The sequence below is a fragment of the Ammospiza nelsoni genome, chromosome 30, assembly GCF_027579445.1.
Source record: "Ammospiza nelsoni isolate bAmmNel1 chromosome 30, bAmmNel1.pri, whole genome shotgun sequence".
In the NCBI taxonomy this organism is placed as follows: domain Eukaryota; kingdom Metazoa; phylum Chordata; class Aves; order Passeriformes; family Passerellidae; genus Ammospiza; species Ammospiza nelsoni.
The window spans coordinates 4,400,386-4,423,014 of NC_080662.1; the positions used below are offsets into that span (position 1 = coordinate 4,400,386).

At 59.1% G+C, this 22,629-nt stretch overlaps 1 protein-coding gene across 2 annotated transcripts; it reads right to left on the minus strand.

The window, feature by feature from the left end:
- Positions 1-1,502: 1,502 nt before the first annotated feature.
- RHOBTB2 (Rho related BTB domain containing 2) lies at positions 1,503-20,741 on the minus strand. Of its 2 annotated transcripts, XM_059490908.1 has the most exons (11): positions 20,669-20,741; positions 16,820-16,897; positions 7,999-8,200; positions 7,730-7,833; positions 7,469-7,654; positions 5,719-6,743; positions 3,876-3,994; positions 3,643-3,793; positions 3,470-3,558; positions 2,558-2,663; positions 1,503-2,469 (listed from the first exon to the last, which is right to left on the minus strand). In XM_059490908.1, exons 2-11 carry the CDS (start codon positions 16,876-16,878, stop codon positions 2,231-2,233), a joined length of 2,280 nt encoding a protein of 759 aa, XP_059346891.1. In that variant the 5' UTR covers positions 16,879-16,897; positions 20,669-20,741; the 3' UTR covers positions 1,503-2,230. The 2 variants fall into 2 exon arrangements, with proteins under 2 accessions (XP_059346891.1, XP_059346892.1); XM_059490909.1 differs by lacking the exons at positions 16,820-16,897; positions 20,669-20,741 and adding an exon at positions 12,899-13,092.
- Positions 20,742-22,629: the final 1,888 nt, after the last annotated feature.

Sequence of the window (22,629 nt, forward strand, 5' to 3'; positions counted from 1 at the left end):
CGTCTGGTTTGATTTGTTTTCCCCCCAGAACTCTGGTGAGGGGTCCCAATGGCCACCAAGCTCCAGGGTCCCAGTGGACACCAGCTGCTCCACGTGGCACTGGGCACTCAACCCAGGGAATTAATGCTCAGCCACCCCACCAGGGATGGTCCCCAAGGGTCCTTTGTGCCAGGGAAAGCCCTCAGCAGCCATCCTGGCTTTAATTACCCCAGATCAGAGCCTTGTGCCAGAGCAGGGGGTGCCACTGTCCCCGTGCCAGAGCAGGGGGTGCCAGTGTCCCTGTCCCAGAGCAGGGGGTGCCAGTGTCCCCATGCCAGAGCAGGGGATGCCACTGTCCCCGTGCCAGAGCAGGGCGTGCCAGTGTCCCCATGCCAGAGCAGGGGGTGCCAGTGTCCCCATGCCAGAGCAGGGGGTGCCACTGTCCCTGTCCCAGCGCAGGGCGTGCCAGTGTCCCCATGCCAGAGCAGGGGGTGCCAGTGTCCCCATGCCAGAGCAGGGGGTGCCACTGTCCCCATGCCAGAGCAGGGGATGCCAGTGTCCCTGTCCCAGAGCAGGGGGTGCCACTGTCCCTGTGCCAGAGCAGGGGGTGCCAGTGTCCCCATGCCAGAGCAGGGGATGCCACTGTCCCCATGCCAGAGCAGGGGGTGCCACTGTCCCTGTCCCAGAGCAGGGGGTGCCAGTGTCCCTGTGCCAGCTCGGGGGGCTCCAGCTCCACCAGCCAGGGCTCTGTGTGTTGCAGTAGCTGTGTTGCAAATCCATGCAGTGCTTAGTGACAAAAGGGCTCTGCTCAGCCCCCCAAATGCCCCTGCAGCTGCTCCCCAGCCCCTGCACTAAAATTCCATGTTCAGGAGCGTGGGGCTGGGGCGGGAAGCAGGAGCTGCTGTTGAGCTGCCCGCAGGGTTCGTGCCCTGTGGGCATTGCCCTGTGCCCCCTGAGCATGCAGACCTGGGCACATGCAGGTTCAGTGCCAGGGCTCGAGTCCTGACCCAGGCACGGCAAACAGCACTCAGAAGCAGCGGTGAGTGCCCAGGTTGTGTGGAAAGGACAGAAAGTCGTGCTCCTACCTGCTGGCCGGGGCTGCCGAGGGACACAGCAGCGAGGGTGAGGAGCCCCCTCGCTCCTGCAGCGAGGCTGAGGGCGGCCATGCACGGGGGAGGCTCCAGGGGCCAGAGGAGCAGAGTGGGGTGGGAAGGGAGCCACCAGGAGCACCCCCAGTGCTCCTCCAGCAGCAGCCTCGGCAGGGATGGGCTCCAAGGAGCTTTCCCCATGGCAGCTGGGGAGGGCGAGGAGGTCGGCAGCCCTGGCAGCCCTGCAGGTGGGACAGGCAGAGTCAGTCCGATGGAAATCCGCCTGGTGCTGCACCAGGGGTGGGTCCTGCCAGGCCTGGCTGTCCCTGCCCGACCCAGGAGCGCTGCAAGGCGGGGATGGCATCACCCCGGCCTGGCACAGGGGTGTGTGCCTGTCCAGCTGCTCCTCCCACACACACAGGGACCACGCCGGGCTTTTAAAATACCATTTATTACAATGGAGCCTTCCAGGCTAAAATCCCCAGCCCAGGGCTCGGGGTTGGTTTCTGGTGTGGCAGACTGAGGGAGTGGGTGTGGGTTTGGGGCTTTTTTTTGCTGTAAGTTTCTGTCTAAACAAAACTGGAGAGTTAAGAACAGGGAGGAGAGGACTCTGGTCCTCTCCATGCCCTGAATTACGACAGACCCCACGTGTAGGGGAAATCCTGCAGTGCCTGGAGGCATTTGGGGACCGGGGTCCCCTGCCCTGTGCCTGACCCTGCTGCGAGTCCAAGGGGGTGGCAGGACCCCCACGGTGGCTCCAGGTGGTGAGATGCCATCAGACACCCCAACCACATCCCAGAGCTTCTGGTTCCAAATCAAAGTGGAAGCTGGATGTGTTTCTTCTTTTATCTTCATCTTCTTCCTCCTCATGCTGACGATGCTCCAGAAAACAAAACCAATTTCCAACAGAAATTCCCCATGAGATGAAACCACAGCACAGCCCTGGTGCTGCTGTAGACGCCAGTTCCTGCTGCTGCTGCTGCTGCTCGGGCTGCGCCGCTCCTGCCGCGGGGAGAGCAGGGCAGGGATGCCGCCCTTCCTCCTGCCCAGCGGCCGCCCCTCCGTGCGGGGCCAGTGCTGCTCCTCAGGCGCTGGGGCAGGGCATCCACCCTTCCTCCTCCTCCTCCTCCTCCTCCTCCTGCTCCCCGTCTCCTCCGGGGCTCTCAAACCACAGCCGAGGAGGAGGAGGAGGAGGAGGAAGAGGAGGCTGTGGCTGCCGACGATGAAGGAGAGGAAGAAGGGGAGGAGGAGGCGTTCCAGAAGAGCCAGCGCCTCTTGGGCTGCCGTTTGAGGTGGAGGTAGTCTTCCTTCTCCCGCTCCTTCTTCGCCCGCTGGTAGTGATCCTCCTCCTTCAGGTACCACACCGGCGGCCAGCGGTGCTTCTCGAAGTACTCCTGGTTCTCTGCGGGCACACGGGGGCGTGAGGGCGCTGCTGGCACCTCCCCCTGTGCCACCTGCCCCTGCGTCACCTCCCCCCGGCCGGCACTCACCTCCCGACATGGCCTTCATGTCGCGGGGGAACTTGCGGCAGACGTTGTTGTAGTTGGTGCAGATGTGGTGCAGGCACCAGTCGGCCAGCTGGTAGGCGCAGTGGAACTGGGGAGGGATGGGACACCAGCTCAGGGCCACCAGAACGGCCAGCACCAGGGCTTCACCTCACTGCTCCATGGACATCCAAGGCCAGACATGGTTGGCCAGCTCCTGGAGCTGCCAGACCCTTCTGTGTCACCTGCTGCCCTTCCAGACCTCTCTGTGTGTCACCTGGAGCACCCCCCGCACTGCCAGACCCCTCTGTGTGTCACCTCCTGCCCTGCCAGACCCCTCTGTGTCACCCCCAGCCCTTCCACACCCCTCCGTGTGTCACCTGGAGCACCTCTTGCCCTGCCAGACCCCTTTGTGTGTCACCTTGGGCACCTGCAGCCCTTCCAGACTCCTCTGTGTGTCACCTCTTTCCCTGCCAGAACCCTCTGTGTGTCACCCCAAGCCCTTCCACACCCCTCTGTGTGTCACCTGGAGCACCTCTTGCCCTGCCAGACCCCTCTGTGTGTCATGTCCAGCCCTGCCAGACCCCTCTGTGTCACCTCTTACCCTGCCAGAACCCTCTGTGTGTCACCTTGAGCACACCCAGCACTGCCAGACCCCTCTCTGTGTCACCTCAAGCCCTTCCAGACCCCTCTGTGTGTCACCTGGAAGACCCCAGCCCTGCCATACTCCTCTCTGTGTCACCCCCTGCCCTTCCAGACCCCTCTGTGTGTCACCCGGAGCACCGCTTGCTCTGTCAGACCCTTCTCTGTGTGACCCCCTGCCCTGCCAGACACCTCTGTGTCACCCCAAGCCTTTCCAGACCCTTCTGTGTGTCACCCTGAGCACCCCCAGCCCTGCAGCCCAGGCCCCTGCCCTACCTGAGCCAGCTCCAGGAACACGAGCACGTCCCCATCGATGTCCACCATCATCTGCGCCGCCTCCATCAGCCCGGTGACCGTGTACTGCTCTGCACAGGGGGGGACACACGGGCTCAGGGGGTGGCTGGGACAGGTGACAGCCGCCCTGCCACGCTGCAGCCAGCCAGACTCACCTGTGAGAGCCACCAGGTGCGGCAGGCAGAGGCGGTTGGCGAGGATGATGAGCTTCATGTCGTCCAGGTCGGGGCTGGAGCTGAACTGCCCCGTGTACAGGTACTCCAGCACCGCCCGCATGCAGCTCTTGCTGGTGTGAGGGAGTGCCACCTGCCAGACACACACATTGTCACCTCCTGGCACACACTGTCACCTCCCCAGCCGTGCCACCCTCCCGGGGCGCTCTGCTCACCTCGTTGGTGGAGCTCTCCACGAAGGGGCCGCCGAACATCGCGGCCATCCAGTCGCAGCTGGAGATGAGCAGGGGCTTGTGGGCACTGATAGCACCGTCATCCAGCACGAAGGTGACATCTGGGGACAAGCACAGGGGCGCTGCTGGCACCTGGGGCTCAGCCACAAAACACCTCACACCAGGGAAGCAGAGGGAAGGGGACAGAGCCTGCCATGTCCCTGAAATATCGCTCATTTTTATCCAGCATTCCCTGAAATATCGCTCATTGTTATCCAGTGTTCCCTAAAAATTTTCCCTAAAATATCATTCATTTTTATCCAGTATTCCCTAAAAATTTTCCCTAAAATATTGTCCATTTTCATCCAGCATTCCCCAAAAATTTTCCCTGAAAATATTGCTCATTTTCATCCAGCATTCCCTAAGAAATTCTGCTTTAAATATTGCTCAATTTTATCCAGCATTCCCTAAAACATCGCTCATTTTTATCCAGCATTCCCTAGAAATTTTTCCTTAAAATGTCACTCATTTTCATCCAGCATTCCCCAAAAATTTTTCCCTAAAATTTCACTCATTTTTATCCAGCATTCCTTAGAAACTTTTCCCTATAGTATTGCTCATTTTTATCCAGCATTCCCTAAAAATTTTTCCCTAAAATATCGCTCATTTTTATCCAGCATTCCCTAAAATATTGCTCATTTTTATCCAGCATTCCCTAAAACTTTTTCCCTAAAATATCGCTCATTTTCATCCAGCATTCCCCAAAAATTTTTCCCTAAAATATCGCTCATTTTTATCCAGCATTCCCTAAAATATCACTCATTTTTATCCAGCATTCCCTAGAAAGTTTTCCCTAAAATATTGCTCATTTTTATCCAGCATTCCCTAAAACTTTTTCCCTAAAATACTGCTCATTTTTATCCTGCATTCCCTTAAATATCACTCATTTTTATCCACCATTCCCTAAGAATTTTTCCCTAAAATATTGCTCTTTTTCATCCAGCATTCCCTAGAAACTTTCCCGAAAAAATCGCTCATTTTTATCCAGCTTTCCCTAAAATATCGCTCATTTTTATCCAGCATTCCCCAAAAATTTCTCCTAAAATATTGTTCATTTTTATCCAGCATTCCCTAGAAAGTTTTCCCTAAAATACTGCTCATTTTTATCCTGCATTCCCTAAAACTTTTTCCCTAAAATACTGCTCATTTTTATCCTGCATTCCCTAAAATATCACTCATTTTTATCCACCATTCCCTAAGAATCTTTCCCTAAAATATCGCTCATTTTCATCCAGCATTCCCCAAAATTTTTTCCCTAAAATATCGCTCATTTTTATCCAGCATTCCCTAAAATATTGCTCATTTTTATCTTGCTCTCCACAGCTTTTCCCAGGGGGCCACCACACATCTGTCCCTACAGGGACAGCCTGACCATATTAGGATCCATCTCCATGAAACAAATCCAGCCAGAGAGGGAGGTTGGGACACTCACGTCCCCCTGGGATGTCACCTCGTGCTGGTGGCTCGTGGTGCTCACTGCAAAGCTGGGGAAATCCTACTAAGGGCACTTGCTCCTCATAAATCAGGATGACCCTGTGAAATCCGGGCTGGGAGAGGAGGAAGCGGCTTTTGCAACTCTTCCATAAATAAACAGAGCTGCTGGACCAACCGGGGAGCAGGAAGCCCTGGGGAAGGGCTCCACACTCACTTTCTCAGGGGGAAAAAAGGTGATAAAAATCCCCAAAGTGTGACAAAAACCCCGGGGGAGGCACAGCCACGAGCTCCGAGCTCCCACCCACACTCTGAGCCCCCAAAAAGGACCAGGCTGCTGCTCCCGGGGCCGTACCCGAGAAAGTCCCCTTGGCCAGGCATTCCTTCACGCGGTTGGTCCTCCGGACGTGGAAGGCTTTGGTGATCTCCTGGTTCATGAACGCCTCGTTGTTGAGGATGTTGGCCACCATCATGCGCAGGTCGAACACCTCGAGCAGCTCGGCGATGTGGGCGATGTGCATCAGGTCCCGCTCGTTCTCGTCCAGCTCGCCCGTGTACAGGTACTTCAGCACGGCCCGGAAAGGCCCCGGCTGGATGGACGCGTCCATCTTCACCACCACCATCAGCTTGGACTTGTAGGTCAGCGGGTCCTCGGCCATCTCCTCCTGGATGCTGGTGAAGGCCCTGCTCCACGAGGAGAGGTTCCGGCCGCGCCGCAGCCCGCGCTCGCCGTTCTCGTAGCGGTCGCCCCGCAGGATGCCGTCACTGGTGGAGGCTCTAAGGCACGGTTTGCGCTGGCCGGGTCCGGCCTCCTCGGCGCTCTCGCAGATGTCGAAGCTGGCGGCCCTGAGGAGGAAATCCCGCCCGTGGTGCCTCTCCTCCTGGTGCAGCACCCGCTCGGCCGCCGCCGTGACGGCCGCCCCGAAGCCGTGCCCCGCGCCGCTCTGCTGGTCCTCCTCGCTCAGGTCCATGAGGAACAGGTCGTAGAACTTGGAGGAGGAGGTGGAGAGGTAGATCTTGTGTGCGTAGATTTTGATCTTCTCTTGCAGCACCAGGATGACGTCCGCGCACAGGGGGTCCTCCAGGAGGTGGGCCGGACGCTCCTCGTTGTTGGAAGGGGGGTCCGGGACGATGATGATGGGAGGAGGGGGCTTGGGGGGCAGGAAGGGGGCTTGGAGCAGGGGCCGCTGCACGTTGCGCAGGTGGGACTTCCAGAACTGCAGGTGGCGGCGGGAGATGAGGGCGGCACGGATGGCATTGTCAAAGACGTCCTTGACGCCGAACTGGGCCACCACGCTCGTCTCGTAATAAGGGATCCCCAGCTCCTTGGCCACCTCCCTGCCCTTCTCCGGGGGAAGGATCTCGTTAGGTTTAATTGGCCTGAAATAGACAGGAGATAATTAATGAAGAGTGCTGGGGAAGATGAAACAGGAAAGCCTTATAAACATGATTGTCTGGCAAAAGATTGTGAGAATATAGAAACCATAAGCGAGATTGAAATGAAAGCAAGCTTTGAGATTCCTCAGTTACTGAACAACTGGAAAACAATGGTGTGGCTGGCTGAAGGTGATCCCCTTTTGATGGAACAACACCCTCTGCTTGCAGACAGCTCCAAGGCTCAGAGCAGACCTTACAGCTTGGCAGAAGGGCCCAAAGAGGAGTTTTTAGGGTTTAAAATGTAACACAATGTGGCAATGTAATGATTCTTATAGGCTGTATGGAAATGCTGTAGGATTTGTATCTTGTACTAGACTGGTTAGCGAGAATTAGAATATTTAACACAGAAGAAGATTTATGGTTTTGGAATGGGAACCTCGCTCTCTTATGCTTTTATTCTCTTACCCTTGTACACTCTTACCCTTTTTACTCCCTTACTCTCTTACCCTCTCATCCTCTCTACCCCTCTCTTCTCTCAGCCTGCTCTGAGCTGTGCCTGGCAGCTCCCAGCAGGGCCCCTCTGCAATAAACCACAAGTTCCAAGCCCTGGCTGCAGAGATCTCTCATCTCCATCCATCCCAACCATCCTACCCCCCAACACGCCAACAGAAGAGAGCTCCTGAGATAAGGAGGGCAGGCAGGGAGGTCTCTGGGGCACGGGGTCCCACCTGGCCAGGGGTCTCCGTGCCCGGTTGACGGCCTCCAGGTCGGCGTAGCGCAGGTCGAGCTGGCAGCCCACCAGGATGACGGGGGCGCGGGGGCAGAAGTGTTTGATCTCCGGGTACCACATGGTCTTCACATGGTGCAGGGAGTTGGGGTTGGCGATGGAGAAGCACAAAACCACAACGTCGGACCTGTGAGGGGACAAGGCAGGGGTCAAGGTCCTGTTTGGGGACTCCCTCCCTCCCTGGAGTAGTGTCTGTCCCTACCTGCCGTAGGCAAAGCGCCTGTCCTTGTGGTGGTCACCAAAGGTGTCCCAGAGGCGCAAGGACACGCTGACATCATCTACCACATCCCGGGAGCGCTCCAGCACCTGGGGGAACAGAAACCATCCAGCTCCTCAATCCCGGAGCCTCACAAGGACAACAGCAGGGCTGTCCCCATGGCGGGGAGTCAGCCACCACCCCACCTCTTTGGGGTGCCCATGGGGTGCCCGTGGGGTGTCTGTGAGCCCCCCAGCCTCCAGGGCAGCCCTCACCTCCTGGCAGACGCGGTACTGGTCGATGGCCCACACCGTGGGCACGTGGGTGGCGAGGAGCTGGTACTGGGTCAAGGTGGCGTTGCAGGCACGGGCACAGATGAGCCGGGTCTTGCCCACCGCGTTGTCCCCGACCACGACGCACTTGATGGTTTCTACGTTTGGCCTCTCATAATCCATGTCAGAATCCATTAATTGGGACCTGCGGGGGGAACGAGGGCTCGGCAAACACGGCCAGGAGCAGCCAGGGGTGTCTCCAGAGCAGCACAAAGCAGGAGGATGCTGACACTCCCTGGCAGCTCGGGGAAGCTCTGCAGCAGCTGCCCAGCCCTTCCCAGCTCGCCGTGCCCGCCAGTCCCCTTTAAAATTTCATGTTCTGGTGGCACTGTGGCTGCTGTGCCACGTCAGACACATGGCCTGCGTTGGATTGCGCCCTCCTCCCTCCCGGCTCATGCCTGTTCATGTGAGATGAGGCTTTTTTTTTTCCTCTGCCTTCCTCCTCTTCCTTTTCTCCATCTCCAGCGTTTGCAAGAGAAGCTTCCAGAGCTGCCTGACTGAGTGCAGACACGGGCACAGCCTGGCGCTGCTGTCTGGCTGGGGACACTGACCTGGCCCCCTTTTCCCACCCCATTCCCAAGGGGATATTTGCTCCCAGCTAAGGGCAGCAAGAAACTCCTTAGGTTTTTAGGATTCCCAGAGGCTCAGAAGCCACAGGGATTGGGAGAGCTCCCAGGAGCTCTCCTGAGAGAGATGTCAGTGCTGTGGGTGCTGCAAAGCTGATGAGCAGCACCCAGGTGGGCCCAGGTGTGCCACCCATTCCCTGCTCAAAGCCAGAGCCTAAATCAGCCAGAATTAACTCATCACAGCATGAACCTGAGGGTTTATGTGGTTTCCGGTTGGAAAAACACTGAGGCATTGAGGCATAGCAAAAAGGGCAAAAAACCTCCACATCCCAATTCCTCTGAACTTCCCAAGGCCACAGAACTTTTCCCCCTTGGGATAACAAGGAGGACTAAAAAAAAACCCCAACATCCCAATTTCTCTGAACTTCCCGAGGCCACAGATCTCTTCCCCTTTGGGATAGCAAGAAGGACAAAAAACCCCCAGATCCCAATTTCTCTGAACTTCCCAAGGCCAGGGATCTCTTCCCCCTTGGGATAGGAAGAAGGACAAAAAAATCCCACATCCCAATTTCTCTGCACTTCCCAAGGCTACAGATCTCCTTCCCCTTGGGATATCAAGGAGGAGAAAAAACCCCACATCCCAATTTCTCTGAACTTCCCAGGGGCACAGATCTTTCCCTCTTGGGATATCAAGGAGGACAAAACCCCCACATCCCAATTTCTCTGAACTTCCCAGGGCCACAAATCTTTTTCCCCTTGGAATAACAAGAAGGACAAAAAAACCCAACATCCAAATTTCTCTGAACTTTCCAAGGCCACAGATCTTTTCCCCCTTGGATTAACAAGAAGGACAAAAAACTCTATATCCCAATTTCTCTGAACTTCCCAATGGCAAAGATATCTTCCCTCTTGGGATATCAAGAAGGACAAAAAACTCCACATCCAAATATCTCTGAACTTCCCAAGGCCACAGATCTCCTTCCCCTTGGGATAGCAAAAAGGACAAAAACCCCCACATCCCAATTTCTCTGCACTTCCTTCCCAAGGCCAGGGATCTCTTCCCCTTTGGGATATCAAGGAGGACAAAAAACCCCACATCCAAATATCTCTGAACTTCCCAAGGCCACAGATCTTTTTCCCCTTGGAATAACAAGAAGGACAAAAAACCCACATCCAAATTTCTCTCAACTTCCTAAAGCCACAGATCTCCTTCCCCTTGGGATATCAAGGAGGACAAAAACTCCCAATTTCTCTGAACTTCCCAGGGGCACAGATCTCTTCCCCCTTGGGATAACAAGGAGGACAAAAAAATCCCACATCCCAATTTCTCTGAACTTCCCAGGGGCACAGATCTCTTCCCCTTTGGATATCAAGGAGGACAAAAAACCCCCAGATCCCAATTTCTCCTAACTTCCCAGGGGCACAGATCTATTCCCCTTTGGGATATCAAGAAGGACAAAAAACCCCACATCCAAATATCTCTCAACTTCCTAAAGCCACAGATCTCTTCCCCTTTGGGTATCAAGGAGGACAAAAAACCCCCAGATCCCAATTTGTCTGAATTTCCCAAGGCCAGGGATCTCTTCCCCCTTGGGATATCAAGAAGGACAAAAAACCCCACATCCAAATATCTCTCAACTTCCTAAAGCCACAGATCTCCTTCGCCTTGGGATATCAAGGAGGACAAAAACTCCCATATCCCAATCTCTATCAACTTCCTAAGGCCACAAATCTCCTTCCCGTTCGGATGTCAAGAAGGACAAAAACCCCACATCCCAATTTCTCTGAACTTCCCAAGGCCAGGGATCTCTTCCCCCTCGTTGCCCCCTCCTGGCAGCGGCCTCCCGAGCTGCTATAATAAACCACCAGCGCAGCGAGCGAAAATACCCGGTAACGATGGCAACCGAGCCCCGCACGTGGGACCACAGCTCCCCGGACCGGCGGCCCGGCAAGGACTTCCCAATGTGAGCAGCGAGCGCCTCCCTCGCTGCGCAGCCTCGCCGGGCACACCTGGGGCAGCTGGAGGCGAAGGCAGGTGGCACAAATCCAGGGCACCTCGGGTGCCAGCGCTGCCACACCGGGCAAAACTTCTCTGAGTGTTTGTCGCAGCATTGCACGCCCCCTCCATCCTTTGGGATGCAGGGAGTTCGTCCTGAAGGGCGTTGCAAACCAGCACAGCCGGGCAGGTGGGCTCCGTCCCCATCAGCCCCTCAAAATCCATTTCCATCCCTCTCTGCTGGCACCCCCTGTGCCCTGCTCCTCGCAGGGACCAGCTGGGCTCTGTGGGAGCGGAGATCTCCGGGCTGGGGGGTGTGAGTGCTCGGGGAGCTTTGCTGAGGTTATTTTTAGGGCCGGGCTGGCTGGGATGGAGGGGGAAGGCGCAGGAATGACAAGCGCAGCTGGCACTTGGGATGTTTGTCCCTCGTGGGGAGCTCAGCCCACCGCCGGCCCAGCCAGCTCGGGAAGTCTGGTGCCTCATGGGAATTAAGGGCTAAATCCTTGTGGGATCAGTGCCTGCCGTCAGGAGGGGAAGAGGGGCACGGCGGCAGGGATAAAAAGAGAATTCTCAATAAAGCAGAACCTCATTGGGGGGCTCTGCTGGCCCCACAGTGAGGGGGTCACAGCCCCTCACCCACAACACCACCCCAGGAGGGGCTGAGCCTTCTCAGGCCCCCTCCTCACCTTCCCCACCATCACTTTTCTCCAGAGAACAGCTCCAAAATCCACCGCAGAGTAAAAATAACCCGAGATGCCGAGAGATTGGAGTTCCCCCCGAAGGAAAAGCTCTTCCCAGAGGAGCAGGGCTGCCCAAGCCAGCAGCCCCCCACCCAAACCACGGGCACCCAATTCACACCCACACCCCCCAAGGAGAACCCCAAAATTGCTCCTTCCAGGCTCCCAGCCCGCGGTTGCCACGGCAACTGCACCATCACCCCGGGAGCCGTCGCTTAGCAACCCCCAGGCTCCAAATCCTCCATCCCGCACCCCGCCAGGGGAGGAGAACCCCCAAACCGGGGCCAAACCGCCCCGAAACGGCGGCGATGCCCAAAAATAACGGGGGGCTCGGGGCAGCCGCGGGGTGCGGGAGGAAGCAGCGGAAGCAGCCGGGGCTGTGGAGGCCGCGGCGGGAGGCGGTGCGGGAGGAACGGGGCCCCGAGCGGGGCTGCAGCACGGCCGGGCCCGGGGGATGCGGCGGGCACCGGGGGCACCGCAAAGGGCACGGGGGGCACCGGGAGAGCAGCCGGATTGGGGGTGCGGGGAATTGAGAGGGGGCGAGGGGGTGCTCGGAGCATCTGCGGGGCATCGCAGAGGGGTCGGGAGGATCCGGAGAGGGTGCGGGCATCGGGAGGGGGCTCAGGAGGGTGCGGTGCGGGTGCGGGCATCGCAGAGGGGTCAGGAGGGTCCGGAGAGGGTGCGGGCATTGAAAGGGGGCTCAGGAGGGTCCGGAGAGGGTGCGGGCATCGCAAAGGGGTCGGGGAACACCGGGAGAGGGTGCGGGCATTGAAAGGGGGCTCGGGAGGATCCGGAGAGGGTGCGGGCATCTCAAAGGGGTCGGGGAACACCGGGTGAAGGTGTGGGCATCGCAAAGGGGTCGGGAGGATCCGGAACGGGTGCGGGCATCGCAAGGGGGCTCAGAGATGTTCTGAGGACCCGAACCGGGGCTGTGGGGCAATGCAAAGGGGACGGGAAGCACCGGGAGAGGGTGCAGGGCACGGAGAGGAGGTCGGGGAGGACCCAGGCCAGGCATCACGAGGAGGTTGGGGGTGCTGGCAGCACCCGCATCGGGGGTGCGGGACGCGGCAAGGAGACTGGGGAGGACCTAGGCCGGGGGTGTGGGGCACCGCAAGGAGGCTCGGGAGAGCTCGGAGAGCCCGATCGGGGCTGCGGGGCATTGCGAGGAGCCTGGAGGTGCTCGGAGCACCCGATCGGGGCTGCGGGGCACCGCGAGGAGCTTGGGGGTGCTCGGAGCACCTGGATGGGGGTGCGGGGCATCGCGAGGCGGACGGGAAGCTCTGGGAGGGCTGCGGGACACGGCGAGGGGGCTGGAGAGCTCCGGGAGGGGGTGCGGGACACGGCGAGGGGGCTGGAGAGCTCCGGGAGGGGGTGCGGGACACGGCGAGGGGCACCCGAGCCACCCGGACCGGGGTGCGGGGCGCGGCGGAGGGGCCGGGCCCTCGCTGTGCCCAGTCCGGAGCCGGGCCGGGCCGGGCCGGGCGGGATGCGCGGAGCGGAGCGGGGCGCGGAGCAGAAGCGGGGCGGGGTTCCCCGGTACTCACACCAACACAGACGAAGCGGCGGCTCCCAGGGGCCGGGGCCGGGCTCGCCCCTCCGGACATGGCCACGGCGCGGCTGGCGCGGCTCGGCTGGGCACGGCTGCGCGGCTCAGGGCCGGGCCCGCGGGGGCCCATGGCGGCGCCTCGGCCGCCCCGAGCTCCGCATCCGCGGCCCGCTGCGCTGCGCGGAGCCCTGCGCGGAGCCGTGCGCGGATCGCGGCCCTGCGCGCACCGCCCTGCGCGCTGCAGTCGCGGCCGCCCCGCCTTTCATTCACAAAAAACAAGCGGCCCCGGCCGGGCCCCGCCCCGAGCCCCCCCCGCGGCCGCGCATTGGCTCGCACAGACACGGGGGGGGGTCCCCGGGGGGGGTACGGGCCCATCCTGCCCCGCACGGGGACCCTCGGCTTGTCCCTGGCAGGAGGCTCCGCTGTGGCCCCCATCCTGCCCCGGGATCCCCATGCTCCCCCTAAGTCCTGCCCCTGCTTTGTCATGTCCCCCCAAATCCGCCTTGAGACCCCGTGATGTCCTCTCACCCTCCCTTGCAGGGGGTACCTCAATTCTGCCTTCGGACCCCCCGTGTCCCATCGTGTCCTTAATTCTCCCTGGCAGGGGACTGCACCCCCCAATCCTGCCTTCCATGCGACCCCATCCCGCCCCTAAATCTCCCTCTCAGGGGGCTCTGTTGTGCCCCCAGTTCTGCCTTGGGACCCCCATCCTGGCCCTAAAACCCTCCCATCCTGGCCCCCAATCCCGCACTCCATGGATTCCTATACCTCCTCTGCATGAGACCCCCACCCTGTCCCTGCTCCTCCTCTGTGACATCCATAGGGGGGGTGACACCCTCAATCCCCCTAAATCTCACCTCCATTATTCTTCTGCATCCGACCCCCCCCTAGTGCCCCCCAATCCTGATCTGGGGTAGGGGTGCACCCTCTCCTGCATCCCTCCGAGACCTTTCCCTCTCCCCAAATTTCGGGAGGTGCCAGCTCCCAGCTGGGCCATGTGTGGTGCTGGGGGTGGAGGAGACCCCTCACAAGCCCCGCAGGCCCCCCGGAGCACCCCCGAGCAAAGCTGCTCCATCCCTGTGTGCCCTCCGAGCACAGGCCACACGCTGCACTCCCGCCTTTTTCCTTATTGCAGTCCCCTCCTCGCCCCCAGGGCATCTCCCCGAAATCTGAACCCTCGGGGCACCAAAAACCTCCGAGTCATCTTTGCAGCGCGGCCGCCGGGAAGGCGCGGGCACGGCTCTGACCCCGCATATCCGCATCATGTGATCCTCGCTTCCATCCCCGCCGGGCCTTTCACCGCCTCTCCCTCCCCATCCCCGAGCCTTTCAGCCGCCTCTCCCTCCCCATCCCCGAGCCTTTCCGCCGCCTTTCTCCCTCCCCATCCCCGGGCCTTTCACCGCCTCTCTCTGCTCATCCCCGAGCCTTTCAGCCGCCTCTCCCTCCCCATCCCCGAGCCTTTCACCGCCTCTCCCTCCCCATCCCCGGGCCTTTCACCGCCTCTCTCTGCTCATCCCCGAGCCTTTCCGCCGCCTTTCTCCCTCCCCATCCCCGAGCCTTTCAGCCGCCTCTCCCTCCCCATCCCCGAGCCTTTCACCGCCTCTCCCTCCCCATCCCCGAGCCTTTCACCGCCTCTCCCTCCCCATCCCCGAGCCTTTCACCGCCTCTCCCTCCCCATCCCCGAGCCTTTCAGCCGCTTCTCCCTCCTCATCCCCGGGCCTTTCCGCCGCCTCTCCCTCCCTGCCCATCCCTGCCGGGCCTTTCCGCCGTCTCTCTCTCCCCATTCCCGAGCCTTTCAGCCGCCTTTCTCCCCTCTGCCGGGCCTTTCAGCCGCCTCTCCCTGCCCATCCCCGAGCCTTTCAGCCGCCTTTCTCTCCCTGCATTTCAGCCGCTTCTCCCTGCCCATCCCCTGGCTTTTCAGCCGCCTCTTTCTCCCCATCCCCGAGCCTTTCCGCCGCCTTTCTCTCTGCCCATCCCTGCCGAGCCTTTCAGCCGCCTTTCTCTCCCTGCCCATCTCCGAGTTTTTCAGCCGCCTTTCTCTCTCCCCATCCCCGGGCCTTTCAGCCGTTCTCTCCCTGCCCATCCCCGGGCCTTTCAGCCTTTCTCTCCTTGCCCATCCCCGGGCCTTTCAGCCTTTCTCTCCCTGCCCATCCCCGGGCCTTTCAGCCGCCTCTCCCTGCCCAACCCCGCGCTAGGCTCGGCCCCCTGCCTGCCCTGATCGCTGATCTCGGGTCAGGCCCCGGCACTGATGCGGCGCCGCAGCGCTGGCCCGGCTCGGCACGGCCCGGCTCGGCACGGCACGGCTCGGCCCCCCCAGCCCGGCCCCAGCCTCACCGAACTCGCAGCACGGGGATCTGTCTCTCCATAGCAGAAGGAGATGGAGCCGCTAATGTGGGGAGGGGAAAGCCCTTTTTGGGTTTGGAGGCAGCTCCCGGAATTCCTATGGAATCGCTGCCCCGGGAGCTGCGGCAGCCGAGCCGCAGAGCCTGGAGCTTTCTGCTCCTTGGAGTGGGTCACGGGGAAGGAACACGTAAAGCTTGTTTGCCAGCCGCATGATTTGGCTTATTTGCTCTCTTGTAGCAGGTGCTTAATTGTGGCAGAAAGGGTTCCCGGCAGCTTTCCGGGCAGCCAAATTCCCGCCTGCCCCTCTGGCAGCCAGGCAAAACAAAAGCGCGATTGTCACCCGCGGGCGGAACGCTCCGGCTGCTGCCGAGCTCCACGGGCCTCGCTCCTTCCCGGGAGAAAGGGTTACCGGGGCACCGAGGAGGGCACGGCCGGGGAAAGGGCCATCACAGCCCCTCTCCTGCCAGGGAGGAGGACAACGAGTCTCAGCTGACTGTTCCCCAGCTGTGGCACGGCTTGGCTTGGCTTGGCATGGCATGGAATGGCACAGTGTGGCACAGCTGCCAGTGCCATCCCCCTCCCTCAGCACTGTGATCCCCACCAGGGCTGTGATTAAAAGGCCTTTTGCTTCCCGCTCCCATCTCTGCAATTTCACAGAATCACAGAATTTCTAGGTTGGAAGAGACCTTTAAGATCATCGAGTCCAACCCATGTTCTAACACCTCAACTAGATCATGGCACCAAGCGCCACATCCAGTCTTTTTTTAAACACATCGAGGGATGGTGACTCCACCACCTCCCTGGGTGGATGACTCCAGTATTTGACCACTCTTTCCATAAAAAACTTCCTCCTTAATTCTAGCCTGTATCTCCCTTGGCGCAACTTGAGAGTGTGTCCTCAATTTAAGCCTCTTGAACCTGTCCCCAAGGAATTCCATCTGTCCAGCTCCATGATCCAGCTCTGGGGGTCACACCAAGCCCCCTTTTCACCCCACAGCATCCTCCCCCCTCCTCCTCCTCCTCCCCAGCCAGGAATGAAGAAGCCCTCAGGATATCCAAGATATGAATGGACGTTGCTCCAGCCCCAGTAAAATTTATGACATTCCAGTTTAAATCCAAAGGCATTTCCACCCCTCCCAGGTGCTGCCATGACCCTGCCCAGCCTCGCTGGGGACAAGATTCAGCAATCCAAACCCAAACCCAATTTTCCTTATGCTCCTTGGATGCTCTGCAACCTCCACAGCTTTCCTGGCTCTGCCCCCCAAATCCAGCATCGTTCACCTTGCAAGGGGCTGCAAGGCTGGCACAGACCAAGGCAGTGCATCCCTCACTGGACAAAGCGGATTTAGGACATGGGGACACCCCAAAAACCCCAGAGCACACATTCCCAAAGTCCCCAGCGCCAGCACCCTGCCTTTGCCTTTTCTCTGCCGTTTTCCCAGCTCATCCACGGGGAACGGAGGCGTTGCTGTGGCGTGGGTGGGATGGGAGCAAAGAGCAAAGTCCCCGGAGAAAGTGACCGGGGGAGAAGTGCCAGGAGCAGGGGCGGGAGGAGGCAGCGGCAGCAGATACTTACAGGCTGTGAGCCATGGCTGTCATCTTCCCAGCAGGGCTGCCCTTCCCCAGGCTTTCCATCGCTTTCTCTTGGCAGGCTCTGCAGGGAGAGGGCACAGGGATCCCTGAGACCACCCCAAACACGGGCTCGCATCCTAAAGCCACCCCCTCCCCACTCGGTGTCACCTCCCCGCCCTGGGGGCAGAAAGGATTTGGGAAGATGAGGCCTGGGCTGGCCAAGCAGCGTCCTGGTGTGGGACAGAGCTGTCCCTGGTCACCCCATTGTCGCCATGTCTCGCTGCCAGCTCTGCCCTCCTCATGCCACCCTACAAATCATGGGTGGCTGGCCAAGCAGCGTCCTGGTGTGGGACACACCTGTCCCTTGTCTCCCCGTGTCTCACTGCCAGCTCTGCCCTCCTCATGCCACCCTAAAAATCAGCCAAAACATGGAATATACACAGATCTGTCCCCTGCTCTGAAAGTTCCACAGTGACACCTCCCCTCAGCCCCAGAGGGGCTCTCCCAGCTCCCACCCCTCTCCAAGCTCCTCACCCTTGGCCTAAGAGCTGATCTGAGCTCCCTGGGCAGTGCCTGGCTCCTGGCATGGCCAGCAGGCCACCGAGTCCCCTGGCATGGTGGCTTTGGCCAAGGCTCCGGAGCGAGGCAGGGCAAGGGGCTGTCCCTCCTTCCCCGTCACCGCATCCTGCACACGTCAGGGGCAGAGTCCAGCCTGGGATTTGCTCCTGGCAGGGAGTGGGTTCCAGGCTCGCACCATGTGCTGGATCCATCCGTGGATTCACCAGGAGGAGCAGCAAGGGTCACCCCTCCGTTTTGCTTCTCTAAAATCCCAAACGCTGCAGTTTGGCTGCCTGGATGAGCCTACAAGGGGTCTCCTTGCTCAGGACAGCTGCTCCAAGCACCCCATGGCCCATCAGCAGCCAGGGAGGGAGGTGGCAGCTCTGAAAAAATGGAATTTACAGGCTCAGCACCCAACTGGAGCCAGGAGAAATCTTCAACCAGAACTTTGCAAAAATGGCAGAACCCATCCCTGGTGGGGGAACAGTGGGGACAAAAGGACACATTGGGATGTGCCACCACACTGGTGGGGAGCACAGCCTGGGAAACAGCTGACACCAGAAGGAAAGGTCTAAAAAAAAAAATGGAATTTACAGGCTCAGCACCCAACTGGAGCCAGGGGAAATCTTCAACCAGAACTTTGCAAAAATGGGCAACCCAGTCTTGATGGGGGAACAGTGGGGACACACATTGGGATGTGCCACCACACTGGTGGGGAGCACAGCCTGGGAAACAGCTGCCACCAGAAGGAAAGGTCTAAAACTAGCAAAAAAAGAACATTTTTGCACCTTCCATCCCCTGCCCTGCCAAAGCAGCAGGGGCTGTCTGAAACCAGGAGTTTGGGGGGCTCTGGAAATTCCATTGCATGCAGGAATTCTCTGCCCCAGCTGGATGCCGTGTCCCAGCCCTGGAATCAGCCACCTGACACCTGACACAGCTCACCGTGCCATCGATAGGGCTGCAGAGCCCAGGGAGCCATCGCTCAGCTCATAAATATTTACAACCACAAGGAGCCGTGTGTGCTCCTGTAAAACGCAAACTCCTCGCACAAGCCCAGCTCCCTTCGCCCCAGCGCTGAGCTAATCAACATTTGGGGCTCTCCAGACGGATCTTTTGCAGCTAAAAACCAGGTCAGGGCGAAACTCAAGGTCTTGCAGGATTTCTGCGCCCTCCAGCTGGGATTTGCTGTATTTCCCACCCCAAAGAGCTGCTGGGGTGGAACCACAGCCGAGGTTGTGCTTCCAGCTGTTTGCTCCCGACACCCCAAGCAGATTTTGGGGGGCACAGCCGGCCCCACACCCTGGGAGAAGCTGCAGCTGCAGCCTGGAGCACTGACAGGCTGCTCCAGGCAGGATTCACAGCTTCGTACAGCATTAAGAGCTGCTGACGCCTCGTGAAAAAACTGTGAAAAGCTTCTATTTTGGGGAAAGTTCCTCTCATAACGGTGCATCCTGTGGCTTCTCTGTTTCCCTTTTTCTCCTGGTTTCTCTTGCTACGGAGAGCAGAGCAGAAAATAGGCGGATAATGCTGCCAACCAGGCTGGGCTCTTCGTCAGAAAGGGAAAATAACCCTCCGAGCCACCCCCAGCCAAGGAATTCATCCTCATGCCACACCTGGGTGGGGGCCTGGGGTGAGAAGGGAGAAAATAGGACCCTCCTGGGATTTGTTTTTGGGCACAGAGCGTGACAGGGCTTGGTGGGGGTTGGATATTTCCTGATGAGGGGAAAATGCTGGTTTTGCTCGGTTTAGACCTTTCCCTCTGGTGTCAGATCTTTCCTGGACTCTCCTCCCCAGTCTGCTCCCAGCCAGAGTGGTGGCACCCATCTCCCACTGTTCCCCCATTAAAAAATAAAAGGGATTAAAACATCAAAGAGCCAGGAGTCTGTCTCCAAGCAACTGTCTCCAAGTGGGGATGGAGAGCAGGGAAGCTGAGTGGGGAGAAAACTTCTGGAGAGAGGGAGGAGGGAGGGAAGAGCAGGAAAGGAGGAACGTGGGGGTGCCAGCGCTGAGAGCTGAGGGAGCCCGGGGGCAGGAGGATCTCCCTCTTTCCTCATCCAAGGCCGGGCTTGTGAAACAGCTCCGGGTTCCCAAAGACACTTCCACACCCCGGGGGCGAGGGAGGCAGCGCTGCCTCTGCTGCTGCCCTGCAGGGCACAAAGGCAGGGAGGTGACACAGACCCCGGTGCTGGTGACCTGCCAGGACAGCCCTGAGTGCCTTCATGGCCATGCTGCTGACCTGCCAGGAGCCACCAACAGACCTGGCTGGCTGTGTGGCCCTGCTGGTGACCTGCGAGGAGCCACCAACAGCCCTGAATGCCTCCATGGCCTTGCTGCTGGTGTGTCAGGAGCCACTGAGAACCCTGAGAGCCTTCATGGCAGTGCTGCTGGCCTGCCAGCAGCCACCAACAGCCGTGACCGAAACACGAGCAGCAAACAGGGAGAGCCGCCAGCTTCATCTCGGCATTATCTCGCCCTTATCTCCCCTTCCCGTGGGAGAGCGGGGCTAAATTCCATGCTGGAAAACTCCTTGCCCGCGCTCTCTCGGTGGCTCTGCCTCTTCTCTGCCCTGAGGGCCACCAGGGCACCCCACAGGTCCCACACCCCAATTCTGGACAACTCCAAGGGGTCGTGGGGGAAGGAGGAGCTGCCAGTGCCACCTGCATCGCCCCTGGGCACCGGGGGCCCTTGGAGCCGTTCCTAGGGCAGGATCCAGCCCTTCTCCCGCACATCTCGGTGTCTCCTCACACGTGGCTCTGCCTCTTTTCTGCCCTGAGGGCCACCAAGGTGCCCCACAGGTCCCACACCCCAATTCTCAACATCTCCAAGGGGTTGTGAGGGAAGGAAGAGCTGCGTGTGCCACCTGCATCGCCCCTGGGCACAGGGAAAAGCTTTGGGGGTGCTTGGAGAATTCCTAGGGCAGGATCCAGCCCTTCTCCCACACATCTTGGTGTCTCCTCACACATGGCTCTGCCTGAGCAGCCTCTTCTCTGCCCTGAGGGCCACCGAGGCACCCCACAGGTCCCACACCCCAATTCTGAATAGCTCCAGGGGGCTGTGAGGGAAGGAGAAACTGTGAGTGCCACCCACTCCGGAGGGGCTGCATGGCCCCTGGGCACCGGGGGCGCTTGGAGCCGCTCCTAGGGCACAGTCCGGCCTTTCTCCCGCACAATTCCTCCATTTCCCAACTCTCAGAGCCTTTGCATTTCCCCCCAAATTGCCGACAGAGAAACCCTCACCCTCTCCACGCCCCATGGGCGCCCCCAGGGCAATGGGGGATGATTCGCCCCGGGGTTACCTGAGCGCAGCGCCTGCTCTGCTCTGCCCTGTCCCGCGGCTCTTCCTTCCCTCTGCTCCAGCAGCTCCTTCCCTTTCCAGGTGCAAACTAGCCCGGACTGGCAGCACCCATTTTTATACGCTCGCCCATGTGATCCAAACAAATGCCCTAGGGATGAGTTTTTGCACTGACACAACTCAAGGGGCTGGGACTAAAAACCTGTCGGACCACAATCCCAGCTCAACGGACAGGAATTTTCCACTCGGAGCCGTTCAGGCCGGCTCTGGGTGCGCCAGGGCCTCAGCCTCTCTGCTTCCCCCCTAAAAAAATCCCATTTTTGTCCCCCAAGTCTTTCAGACTCATTCCTAAATGTTTCCTCTACTACAGCTGGAGAAAGCAAACCATGGGATGGTTCCCGCGGAGGAAGGGATGGATGGGGAGTGTGAAGGAATATGTTTGAGGCACTGATTGCATCAGAATTCTGCAAAGCTTTTAATTTTCTCATGATCTATGGGAAAAAAACAAACAAACAAACAGAAACACCCCACAGCAGCAGATGGCAGCTAGGGTGAGAAATGGGGAGAATCCTTTGCTCCAGGAAAAGGAAAGTGGCCTGGGAATGGCATTTCTGCACAGGCTGGAAGGTGATTTTGGAGCTGCCTCCTGCTCTGAGAAGAAAATGCTGGAATATTGGAATACCTGATGCTTGTGGGTCTTGTTAGTAGCCCAAGGAGCATTTTTATTGCTCAGAAATAATTTTGCTTGGGAAAAGCAGAATAAATCCTTGTTTTCCAGAGCTTTGGCTCGCTGGTGAGGAAGGATTTGAGGTTTTAATGGCTTCAGTGGTGACTTAAAAATTTTGCCCAGCCTGAAACTGGGAGCAAAAAAAAAAACCCACAGGACTGGGGACACCGGGACAAAGTATCACCTCCCCGTCCCTGCAGGGAAGGAATCAGGTGCCAGGTGAGCCCGAGTGACCAGAAATGCCCTGGAAAAAGAGAGGGTGAGCTCTGAAATGGGTGAGTCAATGGGAACCGAGGCAGCAGCGGGGAAATGGCCACGGGCCACGGAAAGGAGGCACGAGAGTGACTCAGTGGGAAAGGAGGGAAGCCATGGGATAATGGGGCAGCACCACATGGGATAATGGGGCAGCGCCATGGGGAAATGGGGCAGGAGGGGCCCCTCGAACGCGATCCTCTCGCTGCAGAGCCCTGGCACGGCAGCCAGAGCTGGAGCTGATCCCGGTGGGTTTGATAAGAGCAGGAGCGTGCAGCTCGGCACACACGGGGCCTCGCCTCCACCCTGAGGTGCTGCGGGGCTCTCCGGCACCTCCAGGGTGTTCTGGCCTCGCTGCAGGCACAGCTTTGCTCCGGCTCAGCTTAGGGAGGGATCTCGGGAGGATTTTTCTGCCTAATTTGGTGGGAGGCACTAAAAGGCGGCTCTTTTGCAGGGTCACAGAGCAAGGGAAGCGTTCCCAGTCCGGAGGATCTTCACATGGTCCCAGTCTCGCCCAAATTGTTCCCAAATGATCACTTTGGGGGGATCCCAGCCCTCGCTGCCTCCAGGCTCAGCCCTGGCACTGGGGATGCTGGTGTTGGAAGGAGGGGTAGGTGGAAAAGGGGGGCCTTGCTGGCTGTTTGAGGACCCCAAGCTGTTTGCTGTCACTTTACAGCTTAGGGGGTTTTTGGGGTGTAGAGGCAGCAGGTGTGACCTTGCTGGTGTGAGGAACTGTAAATAGGGGAGATTTTGGGGTCCCCTTCAGAGCCAGGGGGACAAAGGGCTGTGAAAAAACACTTGGGCAGGGGCGAAGCTGGAAAATGTCCTGGAAAAGAAAGCTGGAAAATATTATGGAAAAGATGCTCATGCTGAAGGATTCCCCCCAAATATGGGAAGTGCCCTCACCTCCTTCCAGCCCCCAAACTGGTTTTGGGGCATCATGAGGGGGCTCAGGGATTCCCAGGAGAGCACCAGGGCTGGGACTC

Coding starts and splice junctions, on each gene's coding strand:
- RHOBTB2 (XM_059490908.1), bottom strand. CDS start 16,878: ATGGAAAGCCTGGGGAAGGGCAGCCCTGCTGGGAAGATGACAGCCATG. Junction 7,655..7,729: donor AGGCGCTTTGCCTACGGCAG/GTAGGGACAGAC, acceptor GTCCCCTCACAG/GTCCGACGTTGTGGTTTTGT. Junction 3,559..3,642: donor GCACCTGGTGGCTCTCACAG/GTGAGTCTGGCT, acceptor CCCCCTGTGCAG/AGCAGTACACGGTCACCGGG.